Consider the following 15,902-nt stretch of genomic DNA (forward strand, 5'->3'; position numbering starts at 1 on the left):
TGGTTTGGGCTAGGGTGGTTAGATGGTTGGATTGGTTGGATCGATCGATGGATAGATGGATGGTTGGTTGGTTGGTTTGCTGGTTGGGTGAATGGCTCTGAACTGTTTGTGAACCAACAATATTATTGTATTGCTTTGTTTGTTAGGTGGTGGATTTGATTTGCTGGTTATTGTTTCCTCATGTTGTCTGTATTCACCCCAAAGTGCTCGGGGTTAATATGATATCTGGCAGCGTGCCACTTATTGTCTGCAGACCATCTTTCTCTGGTTTCTCTTCACGCTAATTGTCTTCCTGGCAGATAGAACCGAGAAAAAATCAATCACTAAAATCACAATCAATTCTCTTTGCCAGTGCAGTTGGAAGAAGTCCTGTCATTGCTGAGTAATGGTTCCGCTGTTAATTAAATACATGCACACACCAAGACTCTATCGTAACACCAATTTCCTTAGGCAGGTAACGCAGACAGCAGAAACTACTCATTCAGAAAATGAATTATCGAGCTTTATATTTAACTTGCTTAGAGGCTTAAACATTTTCCAAAGAAAAACTTCAAAACCAAATAAAAGGTGTCCATGAAGAACGACCCCAATCAATGAAACCCAAGTTTATGTTGGTTTTGTTCTGACTGTATCTTTTGCTCACTCTTTTCTCCAGTCGGTTTCCCACATGGGGACGGATCAGGGCTCAATGGAAGGTAAATATCTCCATATTTGTATTATTTATGATGTGAATATAGCATGACAACTACAATATACATTTTAAACATATGCATGGATTCTATACTAACCTACACACATAGTGCTTTTATGTTCACATTTTCAACTTACTTTGGACCTAAAATATTGCTGCATGCTTTGTGTTTTTGAATCATAATATAAAATATGTCTTCCTAAGAGAAGTTATTACTCTATTTATACCAAAGCTATAAATATATTGACACCATTTTTGCAAAAATGCAAAAAATGACCTAAGAGTAAAATAACAGCATGTACAGCCAGAAATGTGACAGTTCAAGGAAGCAAAGTATCATAATAAAGACCCATAAGTCCCATAAAATCGACATTACATATGAACAACCCTTCCCTGGTTTGTGTCTAGGCCTGGCATGATGGCCGGGAGCATTGGGAACTACCCGTGGCTGGCCGACTCCTGGCCCACCACCACCACCAACCTGGTGCACAACAGCAAGGAAGCTGTGGACTGCTGCCCCGCAAAGCACGACGTCACCGACAGATACTACAACGGTAGGACAGGGGGGCACGCTGCCGGGGGGAGAGGGAGGCTTGGGGGGTCACCTGTAATGTCTCCACCGTGACGTGTAGATGGTCGACTGCATTATCAGGGAGACAGTAGTGGTCATGTCAATGTACAGGGTAGGTTGTGAAGGATTAATGGCGCTGCTTATGTGAGTCAAAATACTATTCATTGTTTGATTGATGTCGTCTGTTTCATATTATTCAGCAACTGACAAAGAAATGTAGCAACAAAATAAGGCTCTTGTTTACAATAGTTGTGTTGTTTCACAAAGGATACCTAACCCCTATCCACCCAATTTATATAAATGACAGCAAAAAGTAAACCAAATGATTAACCATCCTCTACCATCCTCCCTCCTCCCCCACACCCAGAGGCCGGCATCTCCAACTACCTGAGTCAGACGGAGAAGTGCAGCCTGGGCGACTCCACCGAGGGTCCCATCTACAGCACCATCGACCCCACTGGGGAGGACCTGGCCAGCTTCCACGGCTACGGCCAGCACGCCACGCCCTACGCCTCCACCTCCCTCGCCCCTTACGCCGGCCAGAACCCGGAGCTGGGCCCGACCGGGCAGCTCCAGCAGCAGCTCCTCCAGCCCGAGGAGGGCCACTGGGCCACCCAGCCGGGCCCTTCGGGGGCCCAGTACGCCCTGCCGGACCGCTGCAGTGGTAAGCAGCCCCGGGAAGACCCCGGGAGGGAGAGGCATTTCTCTGTAGGGATGAGTTAGAGAAGGGTTGGCGTAGAGCGCCGTTGGTTGGTTCGGCGATGTTTATTCGATCCCATAGTGGGATAGAATGTGTCGAGGCTTGGTCGATTCCCAGCCGAAGGGTTCGGGGGTTCGACCCCCCGATGTACGTGGCCTAACCTGTAGGCATCCTTGAGCAAGATGCCCTGACACCTGCCTGCTCCTTAATGACATCTTTCTGAATCCTGGTTAGGTGATCTCGATTTAACCATCTGCTAAATGACCAGATAGTATAAAGCCGATACTCAAAAATGACACGGATAATGAATTGAATAAATGAATAATAATTCATGCAAAAAGAAAGGGTCAGCTTCAGAGTAATTGGCTTGACCATGACAGTATCTGTGTGTCCCTGTGTGTGTCTTCTGAAGGCAAGCCCAAGCAGAAGCCCATGGGCAAGGCAGTGAAGACCCCCTCCCTGTCCTGGACCGAAGTCCTCCCCCCGCCCCCACCAGCCGAAGAGCTGGACCACTGTGTCTTGCTGGACCCCCCGGAGCTCCAGGATATGGAGATAGGGTGAGTCACACACACACACACACACACACACACACACACACACACACACACACACACACACACACACACACACACACACACACACACACACACACACACACACACACAAACCCAACACACACACAGTTCTTTGATTAAGTCTTTCCAAAAACGTCATTTCGGTTGTTCCGCCCCTCCAAGCGGATCCATTTTAACTTTGAGCCCGGCGTTTCCCGTGCCCTCTGGCTCCTAGACAACTCAATTACCTTTATCCCCGCACCGTCGCCTTGGATATTTAGTTACGTCCTCACAACAGGCGGTTGGAAATGCTATTAACCGTGTCCCGCGTCTCTTGACACCCTCTCGCTCGGCCCCCTACTAACTGAATTATCCTTTGATAATGCAGTCATCTCCCCGGACCGCTGGGCACACGGTCTCTCTCTCTCTTTCTCTCTCTCTCTCTCTCTCTCTCGTGTAGCGTAGCCAGTGGCTAGCCGCTATCCACCAAGTCCCATTAGAACACGATTAAAACGCTCAAAATAGATCGTCGCTTGCGTTGGAGCGTTGGCGGATTTGAAGCCGCCGCCGACAAGGTCGTCATGCCCTTCGACTTCAGAATCGGGACACAAACGAAAGGACTCGCAACACATCCCAAGTTGTCCATTTCAAGCCGATTGTGGGGGGCGAAAACAAAATGTCTGCACCCCCGCAGCTGGTCCTTGAGCACACCCCCCTCCCCCCCGTCTCTTCCCGTCTCCCGCAGCTCGGAGGAGGAGGAGGAGGAGGAGTGGTGTCCGCCACTCCCCGAGAGGACCTACCTGATGGAGGACGCCTGCTCGCCGGCCACCTCCTACAGCCACCAGTCCACCGCCACGCTCACCCCCTCCCCCCACGAGGAGACGCCAGCCCCCCACCACGCAGCCCACTGCAGCCTGCTGGACGGACCGCAGCATCCGGCACGGTACGGACCGTTACTCAGGATTAGAACCAACATCCGTAATCCAAGATTGCGTGAAGTACTGCTGTCTGGAGACACGCGTTGTGTTCAGAATGGAGACGCGGTAGAGGCGTTGATGGGGGTTGGAACGACTTGTTTTAACGGTTGGAAATGCGCTCTGCTTTGTTGGATTCTTTGTTTGTTGAGAACTTGAATTTCAATTTGTATGAATATTTTATTCGTATTTCTTTGCCACTTTCAAGGGGTGAGGGATAAATTATGAGTCATAGTTTTGTTTCAATACTGCTTTTACCAAAGAATAAGTTTTAGTGAAAAAGCGCCAACGTTCTACTCACTTTTATATTTTTATGCTTTTATTTTTGTGGCTTTCTCTCCATCCGGTAGGAGGAGGCTACCCTGCGGCCCCGTGCCGATGCCCCAGGCCCCGGGAGCTCCCCTGACCCAGTCCAACCCCAACCTGAGTGTGGGCCCTTACTGCCAGAGTCCGGCCCACCGCAACCCGCACAGCCCCGGTGGGACTCTGGAGGGCAGCGACAGCAGCCCCGCCACCCCTGGTGAACACCTTAGCATTGATCAGGACGTGTTCTGTGTGTCTGAAGCTGCTGTGATCATAAAGGAATATATAGACGCCAATTGGCTTAAAATTAAAGGTGCAACTCCGAACTTATAAATGCGTGTGAATAGATGTCTCAATGAGATAAATAAAAAATAGAGGTTTCAAACAGGCAGTTCAACTAAGACTTGGATTATGGAAGAGATAAAGACATGCAAAACAAGAGCAGGAGAACCGAGGTCAAGGTCTTTCCAGACCTGCATATAAAGAGACACACTTTACAAAGCAGTCCCTGCACAAACACCGCAGCAGCTGTCGAAGCCAGAATTGAAAATGGAAAAAGTCGACGCTCACACCCGCTCCCCAACCACAAACGCACACAGACGCAAGACATTGCAAAAAACATTCAATTCAATCTATTAAAGGCCATCTATCAGAACACGCGTGTGTTGAGGATTCTATTGATTTTAATTTTGCAAAAGCTACGGGCCACTGCATCGAAGGCTTCTTAATATATCTCTTCGATCTTTTTCGAATTCATTTTCTCAAGAGAATTCTCACCCCCTCTGCCTCACCCTCACCCCGCCCCCCCCCCCCCCCCTCCCCTCTCCTCTCCCCCATCCTCGTAACAGTTCACGGACGTGACGTGCACGGCCTTGGCAGCCAAAAGTCCCGTCTGAAGAAGAAGGCTTCCAAGAGCGGGCCGTACCGGAGGGACATACAAGGAGGTGAGTGCTGCTCCCCCCCGGCTGTCCCCTCCTCTGCGTGTGAACGAGCCTTCCCACTGTGAACGTTCAGATGTTTCCCTGTGCCATCGATTGGTCCACCGACTGAGAGCGGTGTGGATGACTCAATATCAATGCAACAACACACCCACTCCATTGTACAAATCTGTTCATTATGCACAGGTGGTGTTTACTTGGTGTGTGTGTGCGTGTGTCTTTCTCCGTGGGGGTGTTTGTTTGTGTGTGTGTGTGGCCAGCGACAAAAGATCTCCATGCTCTGATGTTATTTTTTCAGGCTATCTTGGCTAAATCGGTCATACATTGTCATTGTTACTGAGTGAAAATATCTGTCGAGATAATCAATGTGCTATGGGCTATCTTTTAGCATAATCTTCAGTTATTACAAATCTGCTTTGCGAAGGCGATGAAAAGCGATGTGTTGGTGACTTAATTTGGTTTTAATGGTAGCCCGGTGGTTGTATCACAACTTGTAAAGCAATTTATGACGATCATAGAGGCAGTCACTTTGAAACACACATTCAACAAAAGGAATTGCCATAATAGTTTTGTCAGGAAATTCAAACCACTCTTTTAGAAGAAAGGGTACATGGCTGAGGTTTCCTATGAGAATAGAGAGTTTGAGGTTTGGTAATTATCTGACAGACAGCTCAAGTCGGGATGTGTACAATTCAGCCTTTCCCAGTTAGTAGGCTGGAGACATTGATATTGAATTTCAAAAAGCTCAACAACACTGTTCTGTCTACTAGCAGTAAGTTTAGAGATAATTAGGTTAATGTTGATGATAGTGTTGCGATTAAGGAGAGTACAGTAGTGGTAAAGGTTCTGGGTTCGATCCCCATTGTGTGCAGTCTACCTGCAGGTAAGGTGTTCAAGAGTAAGAAGCCCTAACACAAACCTGCTCGTTAAAGATGTGTGTCTGACTTCACTGCAAGCTGCTCATAGTTGGGATTTGAGGGAAATACAGATAAGGCATAACATATTTTGTTTTGGCTGCGCAGGGCCCAACTTTAATAAAACAACAAGAAGAATACAAGAACACAACCAAAAGTGGATATTAAACCCTAACCATTCTGTCTCCCTCACATACACACACATTAAACACAAGGAATTACAAAGCTTTTACTGGAAATAAAACCCAACTTTTTTGAAAAAATAACACACAATGTACACACACACACTGAAAGTATTTTCAGTGACAAACTTCTTATAACTTTTCACAGGGCAGATTGTGTTGTCGACAACAGACATTGTTTTGATCCATTGTCTAATATTGCCGAATGGCTGCCCTATTCCCAGTTTTCTCATCATTGCCCTTTGTTCCATGTGTGTGTCTGTCTGTATGGGCCTGTGTGTGTGTGTGTGTGTGTGCGTGTGTGTGTGTGTGTCTGTGCGTGTTTTTGTACACATGTGCTTGTGCTTGTGTGTGTATATATACAACTTTAATGTATGTGTACGTTGTGTGTTTGTGCGTTGTGTTGCAATGCATTACATCCTTCTGACAAGTCATTCCATTTGATTGCATCTTCCTATATTGCTGTCCTGTATCCTCAAATTGTATTTATGTGGACATTCACCAAAGATTAAAATGTGTGTGTGTGTGTGTGTGTGTGTTTCTACAGACTTGCCCCCACCGCCTGAGCCTCCCCCAGATGAGGGGGACCGGTTGAAGGGCCTCGGGGCCAGCGATAGGGCCCCTGGAGCAGCAGTGTCGTCCCTGGAGAAGAGGGAACACAACGGCTTGAACCACCAAAGGAAAGGCTCGGGCCCGCGACTCTCGGAGGGTGAGGGAGAGACAGACGTTCACCACACATTCATCACGGACGCTGCATGCTTCTGTTATCAGCCATGTGTGGAAGATGGTGGGAGTGCGACACTACACATGAATTCAGGTTATACGTTTTTATATTTGAGGTATTGGTTAGGTAACAGGTTAGATATGTCTGATGGCGGACCTGCGTTCTTGGTGGGAGTGCGACACTACACATGAATTCAGGTTATGTCTTTTTATAATGAGGTATTAGTTAGGTTATGTATGATAATTAGGTAGATATGTATGATGGTGGCCTATGAGGCCAGAGAGGGTCAGGTTTAGGGAAATGTCTGAGACAGTTAAGTTAAGGGAGGACGGTTGATAACGTCAGGTTTGCGTTCATTAGGTACAGGATGTGTACGGTGCGGTTAAGGACAGGGTAGTGGTGATAAAGGTGCTGGGTTAGATCCCCCAATGGCCAGCCTACCTGTAGACATCCTTGAGTAAGATCCCTAACATCCTACATTGATTCTTGTGGGAGTGTGTGTGGGTGACGGCTGGTTGAAGCAGCCCCACCTGGCCCGAGTCAGACTGATTGGACTCTGGGGCTGGGTGAGGCTGCAGACCTGAGCAGTCGATGTGCACAGGTTAACCCAGCCATCACCACACACACCAGATCTCCTACACGGAAACAGCACCATGTATCATTATCTGCAAAGCGTACAATACACCGGCTTTCAACTCCACCAGTCTGCGTCCTTGTGTTTGGAGGAGCCCAGTAAAAGTCCCTTGGGGGCAGTGGGCCAGGCACCTCAGTGGAGTGTAACAAGGTCCCTTGCTACATGCCACCTAGATGGCTGCCACACTCCACCGAGGAGAACTGGCTCTTAAACCAGCTATCATCCACACACACTCCACACCCCTGGAAAACCTATATGTATTCTAATTACCTTTGGATAAAAAGTGTCTTTAATGAAATAATAGATAGTTGGGATGTGATGGAAATATGGTTTTGGAACAGAGCATTTATTTCAGCAGCTCAGCATCCAAATGTAAAAAAATCTAAATCAAGAGAAAAAAGAAGAAGTCCAAAGTATATAAGATATTAAACCCTAACAAGAATGCAGGTAGAGACACTGATATCCATTTGAACTCGATCTACTAGCACCAGAACTATGTTACAAGTAACACTTAACAGGTGCTGTACAGCCCAAGGCATGGGCCCCCATGCCCCCTAAGGCATGGGAATAACAATGCATACTGTTGACTATCCATTGCATCCATGACACTAACCATCCTGTCTCCCACCCTCGCCCCCTCCATCCTCCTCCCCCTTCTCTCTTCCCGGTTCCAGGCGAGGACCTGGCGGTGTACGGCAGCAAAGCGGCCTACGTGTCCAGGAACCACGTGCCAGGGAACTGCTCCACCACGGGCAGCTCCTCGTCCCGGGGCTCCTCTGGCTCCCGGGGGCCCCCCTCCTCCTCCTCCACCACCAGGAAGCACAGTGAGGTGGGCGCACACACCGCCTCTTTACCAGGCCGGGTTCTTTGTGTTTCGTTATCATCTGCCCTTCAGTGATTTGAGGACCGATTGCGATTATTTTTATGGCCTTTTTTTTTCAAAAGAAATATCAGAAAAGGGTAATTTTTTTTTCAGATCTGTGGTAGTTGGAGACATTCTTTTTAAATATCAGCAACATTATTTTCTACTTAAAGTCCCGCAGAGGAGAAGTGATGTGTGCGTATTGATCTTAATAATAGATGGTTCCTCCAATGCTTTTTTTCCCTCCGAGAGAGATTTCTCTCAGGATTCAGAATCCACAAAAAAAACACACACATATGGAAAAGTATTCATTCATACTTCTTCAAATGGGGCTCAGTAGTCTCGCATTTCTAAAAAACCCAAAAGATTTAAGAAAGAATAAAAAAAAAGTTCAAAGTTCTTAAAACTTTTTTTTTTTGAAAACTTCTTAATATCCATGTTTCTTCAGGCACGCACACACACACACACACACACACACACACGCACGCACGCACGCACGCACGCACGCACGCACGCACGCACACAGAGCAGGGTAGTGTGTGATGGTCTCTATAGCCCTGTGGGGAGCTGCCCTAGTACCATTCCTCCCTTCTCCTTCTCCCCAGACACTCGTGCACTTCTGAGGGCACACTACGCCCTGTGAGCTTTCTTTTAAGTGCACCCCCTGCCTAATACAACACAGCACATACACAACACACACACACTGAAGTACACACAGAAACACACGGCCCCCTCTGATGCCGGCCATGTCTTATTTATGGAAGAAGAGAAGAAGAAGAAACACAAGAGTTTTTTTAATTTCAAAACAAGATGTACTTTGCATGTCGCCGGGCAAAGTCAGAACTATAGCTTCAAAGGCTCTGACATATGTTTGATGTGCGTCCGTGCGTGTGTGTGTGTGTGTGTGTGTGTGTGTGTGTGGGTGTACGTGCAACTACATATCCAATTCGGCCCTAGTTTAATACATTGATCCAAGCAGAACACTTCAATTGGTTTAGAGCAAGGATCAAAAACCACGATCCTAAACCACAATATTTAATAAGTCAAATACAAATATTCCTACAGACAATGAAAGTGATAGTGAAGGACTCTTAAGTGGCAGGCCTTGACAAGCGTCTCAAAGGTCAGGCAGAACGTTGCTATACACAAACCCCTAGTAATAAAATGAGAAAATGGAAAATAGGCTGGCACTATTTACGTTGGACTGATTTTCTTTTTTTACTGAGTTTGTCAGTAATTTTGGCCGATCCAGGGGAAGGACCAGTGGTTCAAAAGAGACAGTGTGTCGACAGCTGTAGTGAATAGTGAACCAAAGTGTTTGGGAACAGTGAAGGGATTTGATGCGCGTCTCCTCTGCCGTGGTTTTTGTTGTGTGTCCGCCGTAGCTTCACTGATCTTATCTGAACCCGCGCCCTAAAGCCCTGCGAGGAGTGGCTCCGGGAAAGGTGGCCCTTCCTCATTTGAGGGGTCATGGCACTTTGACCTCCTCTTCCCTGCACAGATCTGACAGGGTCTCTTCTTGTTGTTGAGAGTGGAGAAAGAGTACACACACACACACACACGCACACACACACACACACACACACACACACACTAGAGAGACAAATGACACAGTCTCAAACATACAAGGACTCTGTCGTCTCTCTGTCTCTATCTCTGTCTCTCTCTCTCTCTGTCTCACACACACACAAGCACGCGCACACACAAAAACAATCCCCCTCTTCAATCGTACACACAGGGCACTCACAGGCGACCCCCCCCCCTGCTGAGCAGCTAGGGACGACTAGCTCAACACCTACCCCCCCACTGGGGAGCGTTAAAGCATGACCCCTTACCCCCACCAAGCTCCTCGCAGGGCCTCCTCTTCCCAGCGCCAGTGGTTATCCATCGGAAGCCGCCGTGTAGAGTTTCACATCCTGTTGACTCGCTGACAACACGCATTTCCCCTGCTCCCCTGAAGAGGCGGCGGTGTTGGGTGCAGAGGTAGTGGAACAGGATTAGATCATGTAAGGTGGCTGGCTTCCCATTAGCAAGGGCACTTTAAAAAAGAAGGCCCTCTAGTGGGAGATAACGTGGTTATGTTTGGATGTTGTGGTAACAAAATCATGTACTTACAGTATGTACACCGTTGCAGCTCAACACATATCTATCAAGCACAAGGCCCCGGACTAGCCATCGGGAACACCAGGTTTTTTACTGGCTTTCCTGCTCGGCAGCCTGCAGGCCACAGATAATGTATCTATTTTTTTAAGCATTTCGTTATTTTTTTTACTGTCAGCAGACAGGCCACTGAACTCAGCAGCAGGCCAGGCTTGTGTTTCTGGTTGTGGCAGCGAGATAGTACGATACCACGGAACAGTCAAAAACCAATGTGCTGGTTCTCTTTCTAATGCTACGTTCACATCAATGCAGGATAGACGGTAGGCAGACACACACCTTCTGGCAGGCACAGGGAACACAAACCAACGACGGCATGGCAGGGCGGCAGGACAGAACACGCGTGAACGATATGTTGCTATGGCAATGTCGTGTGGTTCACAAAGAGCGGAATAAAAAAAACATATCCAAATGGAATGATCATATCAATCTGTGTGTTTTCGCACCAAAATGATCCTCCATGTTTCGTCCTGGGGTGAGGGAGCTACGAAAGCACAAAGTTATAGTATTTTAATGTTGGAAGGCACTGGGACCTATCGAGTACTGTTGCAGATATTTTTTCTGCCGGCATCACAGTATTTGACTGTCCTGCTCCCGTCCTCCTCATTGATATGCATTTGCGTTGAAACGTCGGCCTGAATCCATCTAAACACGGCATACTGTGCTCGAAAACATTGGTGGCATAATTGGCATATCTAGCCAAGTTGATGTGGCCAAAGTTATTTGTACGTACGTGTGTATGTGCGTGGGTACCTACGTCCGCGCCACACGCAATACATGTCACACACCATACAGGCTCCTATGAGTTTTGTTGAAGGGTCTATGTTATTTCATGTTTGTGTTGGTTCAAGGGCTATTTCTACTTTTGATGGGTAGTGCATCAGTCAACCGACCGGGGTATTGTGCTCTTGCTCTGTTCTTTGAATAGGTGGAGAGAGTAGCGTTGGGAGTGCCCCATTAGGAGTGAGTGATGAGCGACAGAAATCCACTAGTTCAGAGCAACCGGCAGGTAAAAAGACATTCTCCATTTATACACGAAGAATTGCTATTTTTTGGTTTGTGTTTGAGCTTCATTACAGTACTTTATACTAAGCTGTGGTGGCTCATTAGTTTGTGATTCATTTGCACAAATATTCCGCAGAATGCAGGGGATTAAATCTTGGTAACTAGACATTTCCCTGCTGGGGGACCCCCGACTCATCCGCTTAACAAGTGCCCTGACTGGGGCTGTATTTTGTGCGCTGTATTCCCCGACGTGAATGATTTTGCCAGTCCGGCCCTGTTGACCTCAGGTGAACATTAGGGCTGAACCCAAAGATCCAAAGTGTACCGCTGGGCACCTTGAACAATCTGCCACCACAATACATGCTCCTTAATGACAAGTATCAAGGGATTCTGGCTACGTCGCTTTCAATAAAAGCACCTGCTAAAGGACTAAAGAGTAAATATATTACAGAATTTATGAGATGCTAATATAATCGCTTTAGATGGCCTGGTCATTTCGGTCAAAATGTGTTTCGTTTTGTCATTACAAAAGACACCAACAAAGACAATGTGTGAATATACTTTTCTCTGTTTGTTTTCAGGACATGAGATAAGGAGTACCTTCAATGCGCTCACACACACACACACACACACAAACACACAAACACACAGCTTTTCCCACCATGGAAGCAAGTGGAAGAAAACGACGAGGGAAAAGAGTCTGAGCTTCTCTGCAGCGTTGTTTTTTTCCATGGGGACCCAGCCCACCGGCTGTGAAAGATCAACAGACTTTTCATCCTAGTTTCATCTGGTATTACTCTGATTATTTATGGCCTAATCCGGATTTGCTCCTTTATTTGTAAATATTCATCCATGTACTGTTCATTTGTGAGTTCTCGATACAAGGGGAGGGGGGGGGAAAGACGTATATTGTATTTATAAGCATCAAGAACACAAATGTAAAATAATGGTTCCTTATTATTATTATTATTGTTACTATGAAAGAAATATGTCGTCTTGAATGTGCCAACTGCCCTCTCTCTTTCTCTCTCTTGCTCTCCCCCCCTTCTCCCTTTTTTGTTTTAGATTATTTTTATTCAAAATGTATACGCTGAGAAAGAGAGCGCCCAGCGGCCCTCTCTCTGTTGTCATGGCGAAGCAACAGAAAACCTGAAGCACAAAGTGTGTTTGTCTGTTGAACGGGACGTAAGGGGGGGGTACAGGGCGAGCACCAATAGGGTGGGAGGGCTGGAAAGGGGGAGTGACTTGGGGCTGGGGATGAGGGTAGGGAGGAGTATTCGGAAAGTGTATTTTTCGGTGCTTCTGGACCGACCACCTCTGCCTGGACTCTTGTACGCTGGGCGTCCCCCTACGCACACTACACTACGAATGTCGTCCCCCACTACAGTTGGGTTTTATGTCAGTCTTCTTTGGTTTTATTTACGGCCCGGGAAATGATTGTGTCGGAAGACGGACAGGCTTTATAAAAGGTTTGATTGTAAACTCCACCACCGCCCCCACCCCCATGCTGCCCCCCACCCCCATGCTGCCCCCCACCCCTCCCCCCCCTCCCTCCCTCCCTCCCTCCCTCCCTCCCTCCCTCAACCCCCGCCTCCCTCAAACCCCGCCTCCCTATGTTCATTTTACGGAGTGTCTGCTGCAATCGCGCGAGGAAGTTTGCATCTTCTCTATCCCAAAAAAAAGATGAGAAGAAAAGAAAAGCAAAGTTCTGTGGAATAACTTTTTTGTACTCTTGTTGTTTTGTAAAGTCCAATAAAAATGCATTTGTCAAACGACATGGGTTGGTGCTCACACTTTGTCCTGAAAGGTGCAGTTGCGACGCACGTGATAATGAATGATGTTTTATCTGCAAAAATCCTATCATTGCTCATTGTACAGAGCAATGATAGGATTTGTTTTACTTTGATATCCGAACTCCATAACACTGATTCCACCTCTCATATATAAATAGACCATTACAAAAACCGTCCCCACACGGGGGGCCATGATTTGGCCAAATCGCTTGTGAGAACTGCCATTTAGGGTTCATTTTAATTGAATTGTCCCATTTGTTCGTTGGCTTGGGCATTTAATTAATTTCCAGTTACACTGGGCATTAATTATAATCACATTTAATATTATCATCTATCAAGTAAAGTAAATGTATTGCTAGGGCTCAATTCTATCGCACACCTTTTAATACCTGCAACTCAAACTACACCAGTTCCTCTTCCCGTACCCGGCAACTCCTAGCTATTGCTTTCCTGCTGTTATGAACCCTGGGAAAGGTGTGTGTGTGTGTGTGTGTGTGTGTGTGTGTGTGTGTGTGTGTTATCCTGCTAATGTCTTGTTTCTTTCTTCAAACATCCACATCCTCTTCGACCTGGGTAAGTGCTGTGTGAACTGAGTAGCATGAAATTGCCCCCCCATCATCACCATCACTCTGCGTTCTCTCCATCTCGCTCCACCTTGTTTAATACTGACACACACACACACACACACAGACACACAAAACACACACACTGGGGACCACCTGAGAAGCAGTCTGCTGTAGCCTAGGGTGCTGTTTCCACACGCGGTGCACTGAGTCGTACATTAAAGAAAAAACCCTGACTACTTATTATGTACACAAACACAGATACGTAAAACACACACATAGGTGGAACACCTACACATATACAGAAAACCCACACATACACACAGACACACGTGTCTAATATAACCATAGCCACACAAACTTAAATAAATGTTGACCAAACACCTACACATACATAAAATAAACACATTTTATAAAGATACAAAAAAATGAATAGCACAAAGGTCTGGTTCTACAGATGACGCTGCATTTTGTTCATTCAAAATTCAACAACCGATTTGTTTTCCGCTCTGAAAATCATAATCAGAAATCCTCAACCTAATTTGGATATATTAGTTAAGTAATTTAAAAACATGTTCTTTCTGTTGTGAGTCGAAAAACCTAATTGATTGTTTTGAGGAACAAACATTTGGCTTGAGGTGTTTACAGCTGGATGACATTCAAGCCCAAGCTATAAACTACAGTGGAGAGGTGAGGCTGTAATGGCTGCTGTTAAGACCTATGCGGTCATAGGTTTGTCTAATGTTAACCATTGATTTCCCTCTGTCCTTCTTTGCATTGTCCTGTTGTTTGTCTCTGTGAGCGTTAATGAGGCAATTAGTTAATTGTTTTTTGGCTGCATGTCAACATGATGATTGCTTCGGCAGGTGGCAGCTGGTACATGAAGGCCAGCATGGAAGTACCAGCGGCCACCTCGTGCTCTGCAGGTTGTGTCTTTGTTTGGCTTTCAGGTGGGTTTTTTTGTAGTAAACAAATGTATAATATACATTTGTTTTTCATTTTTACTAAACGATCGTAGCACTAAACCCTAATGAATGCAGGGCTGTATTTTGATGTGAGCCTACTTAAGTGTTTTAGTTAAGTCGGTTTCCATGCCCTCATGATGTTAGTATAGCTCCTCTGATGCACAGTTGTTTCTGCTGGGACCAGATTAGCTTGACCTGATCGTCCTCTGCATATGAATGAGTTCATTCTGGGGGTTTGAAGGAAGGGAGGTAGGTTATGGCTTAAAATTGCATAATAGACTGTTTAAAGGCCATTATGGTTGTTGACTTCTCTGTTACATGTTTATTTTCAGCTTTAGATATTCAGATTGTATGCACAATATAAATATTTAATCTCATTTTTATCAATCCATGTTTCTGTTTAGATTATAAATTGAAACCCACACACAGATAAAAAAAAGACGTGACATAAATAAACTTCAGGTAAAACAAAGAGGATGACCGGAGATTTACGTGGCTGACCTTCTCTATCGCGAACCACAACGCCACAACCCCCCACTCGCGGTTGGGTGCGATCCCTCTCGGTTTCCCGTCTCATCGCAAGCAATAAATCACCCGGCTCATTCATTAGGCCGGTGTCAGGGCGGCCCCGCCCACCGGGGCAGCGGACCATCCGGGCATGTCCGGAGGAGGGAACCAAACCTGGCGATAGAGAGAGAGAGATAAAGGCAGAGCGGGGTAGTCAGAGAGCGCAAGAAAGGGAGAGGTGGGGGCGGATCGTTGAAAAGAAGGGGACGGGTCGTTTGAACTCATTCGCCGCTCTTTTCATGCGGCCATATACCAATTTCCATGTTAATTTGCCGCGCGACAGGAAAGATGGATGTTTCTGGGAGAGTGACGTGATGCATACATAGAGGGTCGCAAATGAAGCCATTACGAAGGCAAACACGTTGGGAGTACAAAAGGCGCCACATATAAAGTATTAAGTGCTTATTACACACAGTAATTAAACTTTTATTTCACGTTTTACCATTTTCCGTGATGAAAATAACATTCTATTGAACCTCACTATTAGTCACTCTAAGTAGCCTACTGTCAAGGGAAGTTTTGTGTTTGTGTGTGTGTGTGTGTGTGTGTGTGTTTGACATACTGATCAAAATAAATCACCTATCGTGCCATTGATTCCGATATAGTTGAATGAATAATCTGTCACTCGGGCAGCCCCTGTCAATCACCGGGAGAAAAATAATCAATGGCTAGAAGTGCGAGGATCGGTCAGAAAAAACAATGAAATGTTGGCATGTTGACGCTGATTAGCTTCTAATAAAGTTAAGACATAAAACGAATGGAAGAGAGCCCTGTAGATGAAGAAATATCCAGACTCATGACTAGT

At 46.3% G+C, this 15,902-nt stretch overlaps 1 protein-coding gene across 1 annotated transcript in view; it reads left to right on the top strand.

Annotated features, from left to right (window-relative positions):
- Window positions 1-8,690, top strand: part of robo3 (roundabout, axon guidance receptor, homolog 3) — a gene marked incomplete at both ends in the record, with an annotated part of 132,158 nt that extends 123,468 nt beyond the window's left edge. Inside the window, 10 exons of the mRNA XM_079739048.1 lie at window positions 656-695; window positions 1,100-1,245; window positions 1,630-1,926; window positions 2,375-2,519; window positions 3,262-3,459; window positions 3,841-4,010; window positions 4,642-4,737; window positions 6,375-6,536; window positions 7,860-8,009; window positions 8,653-8,690. Coding sequence (XP_079595174.1) covers window positions 656-695; window positions 1,100-1,245; window positions 1,630-1,926; window positions 2,375-2,519; window positions 3,262-3,459; window positions 3,841-4,010; window positions 4,642-4,737; window positions 6,375-6,536; window positions 7,860-8,009; window positions 8,653-8,690 — 1,442 coding nt within the window. The remainder of the gene's footprint in view (window positions 1-655; window positions 696-1,099; window positions 1,246-1,629; window positions 1,927-2,374; window positions 2,520-3,261; window positions 3,460-3,840; window positions 4,011-4,641; window positions 4,738-6,374; window positions 6,537-7,859; window positions 8,010-8,652) is intronic.
- Between the last annotated feature and the right edge of the window lie 7,212 nt (window positions 8,691-15,902).

The sequence above is a fragment of the Pollachius pollachius genome, assembly GCF_949987615.1.
Source record: "Pollachius pollachius genome assembly, chromosome: 6".
NCBI lineage: Eukaryota > Metazoa > Chordata > Actinopteri > Gadiformes > Gadidae > Pollachius > Pollachius pollachius.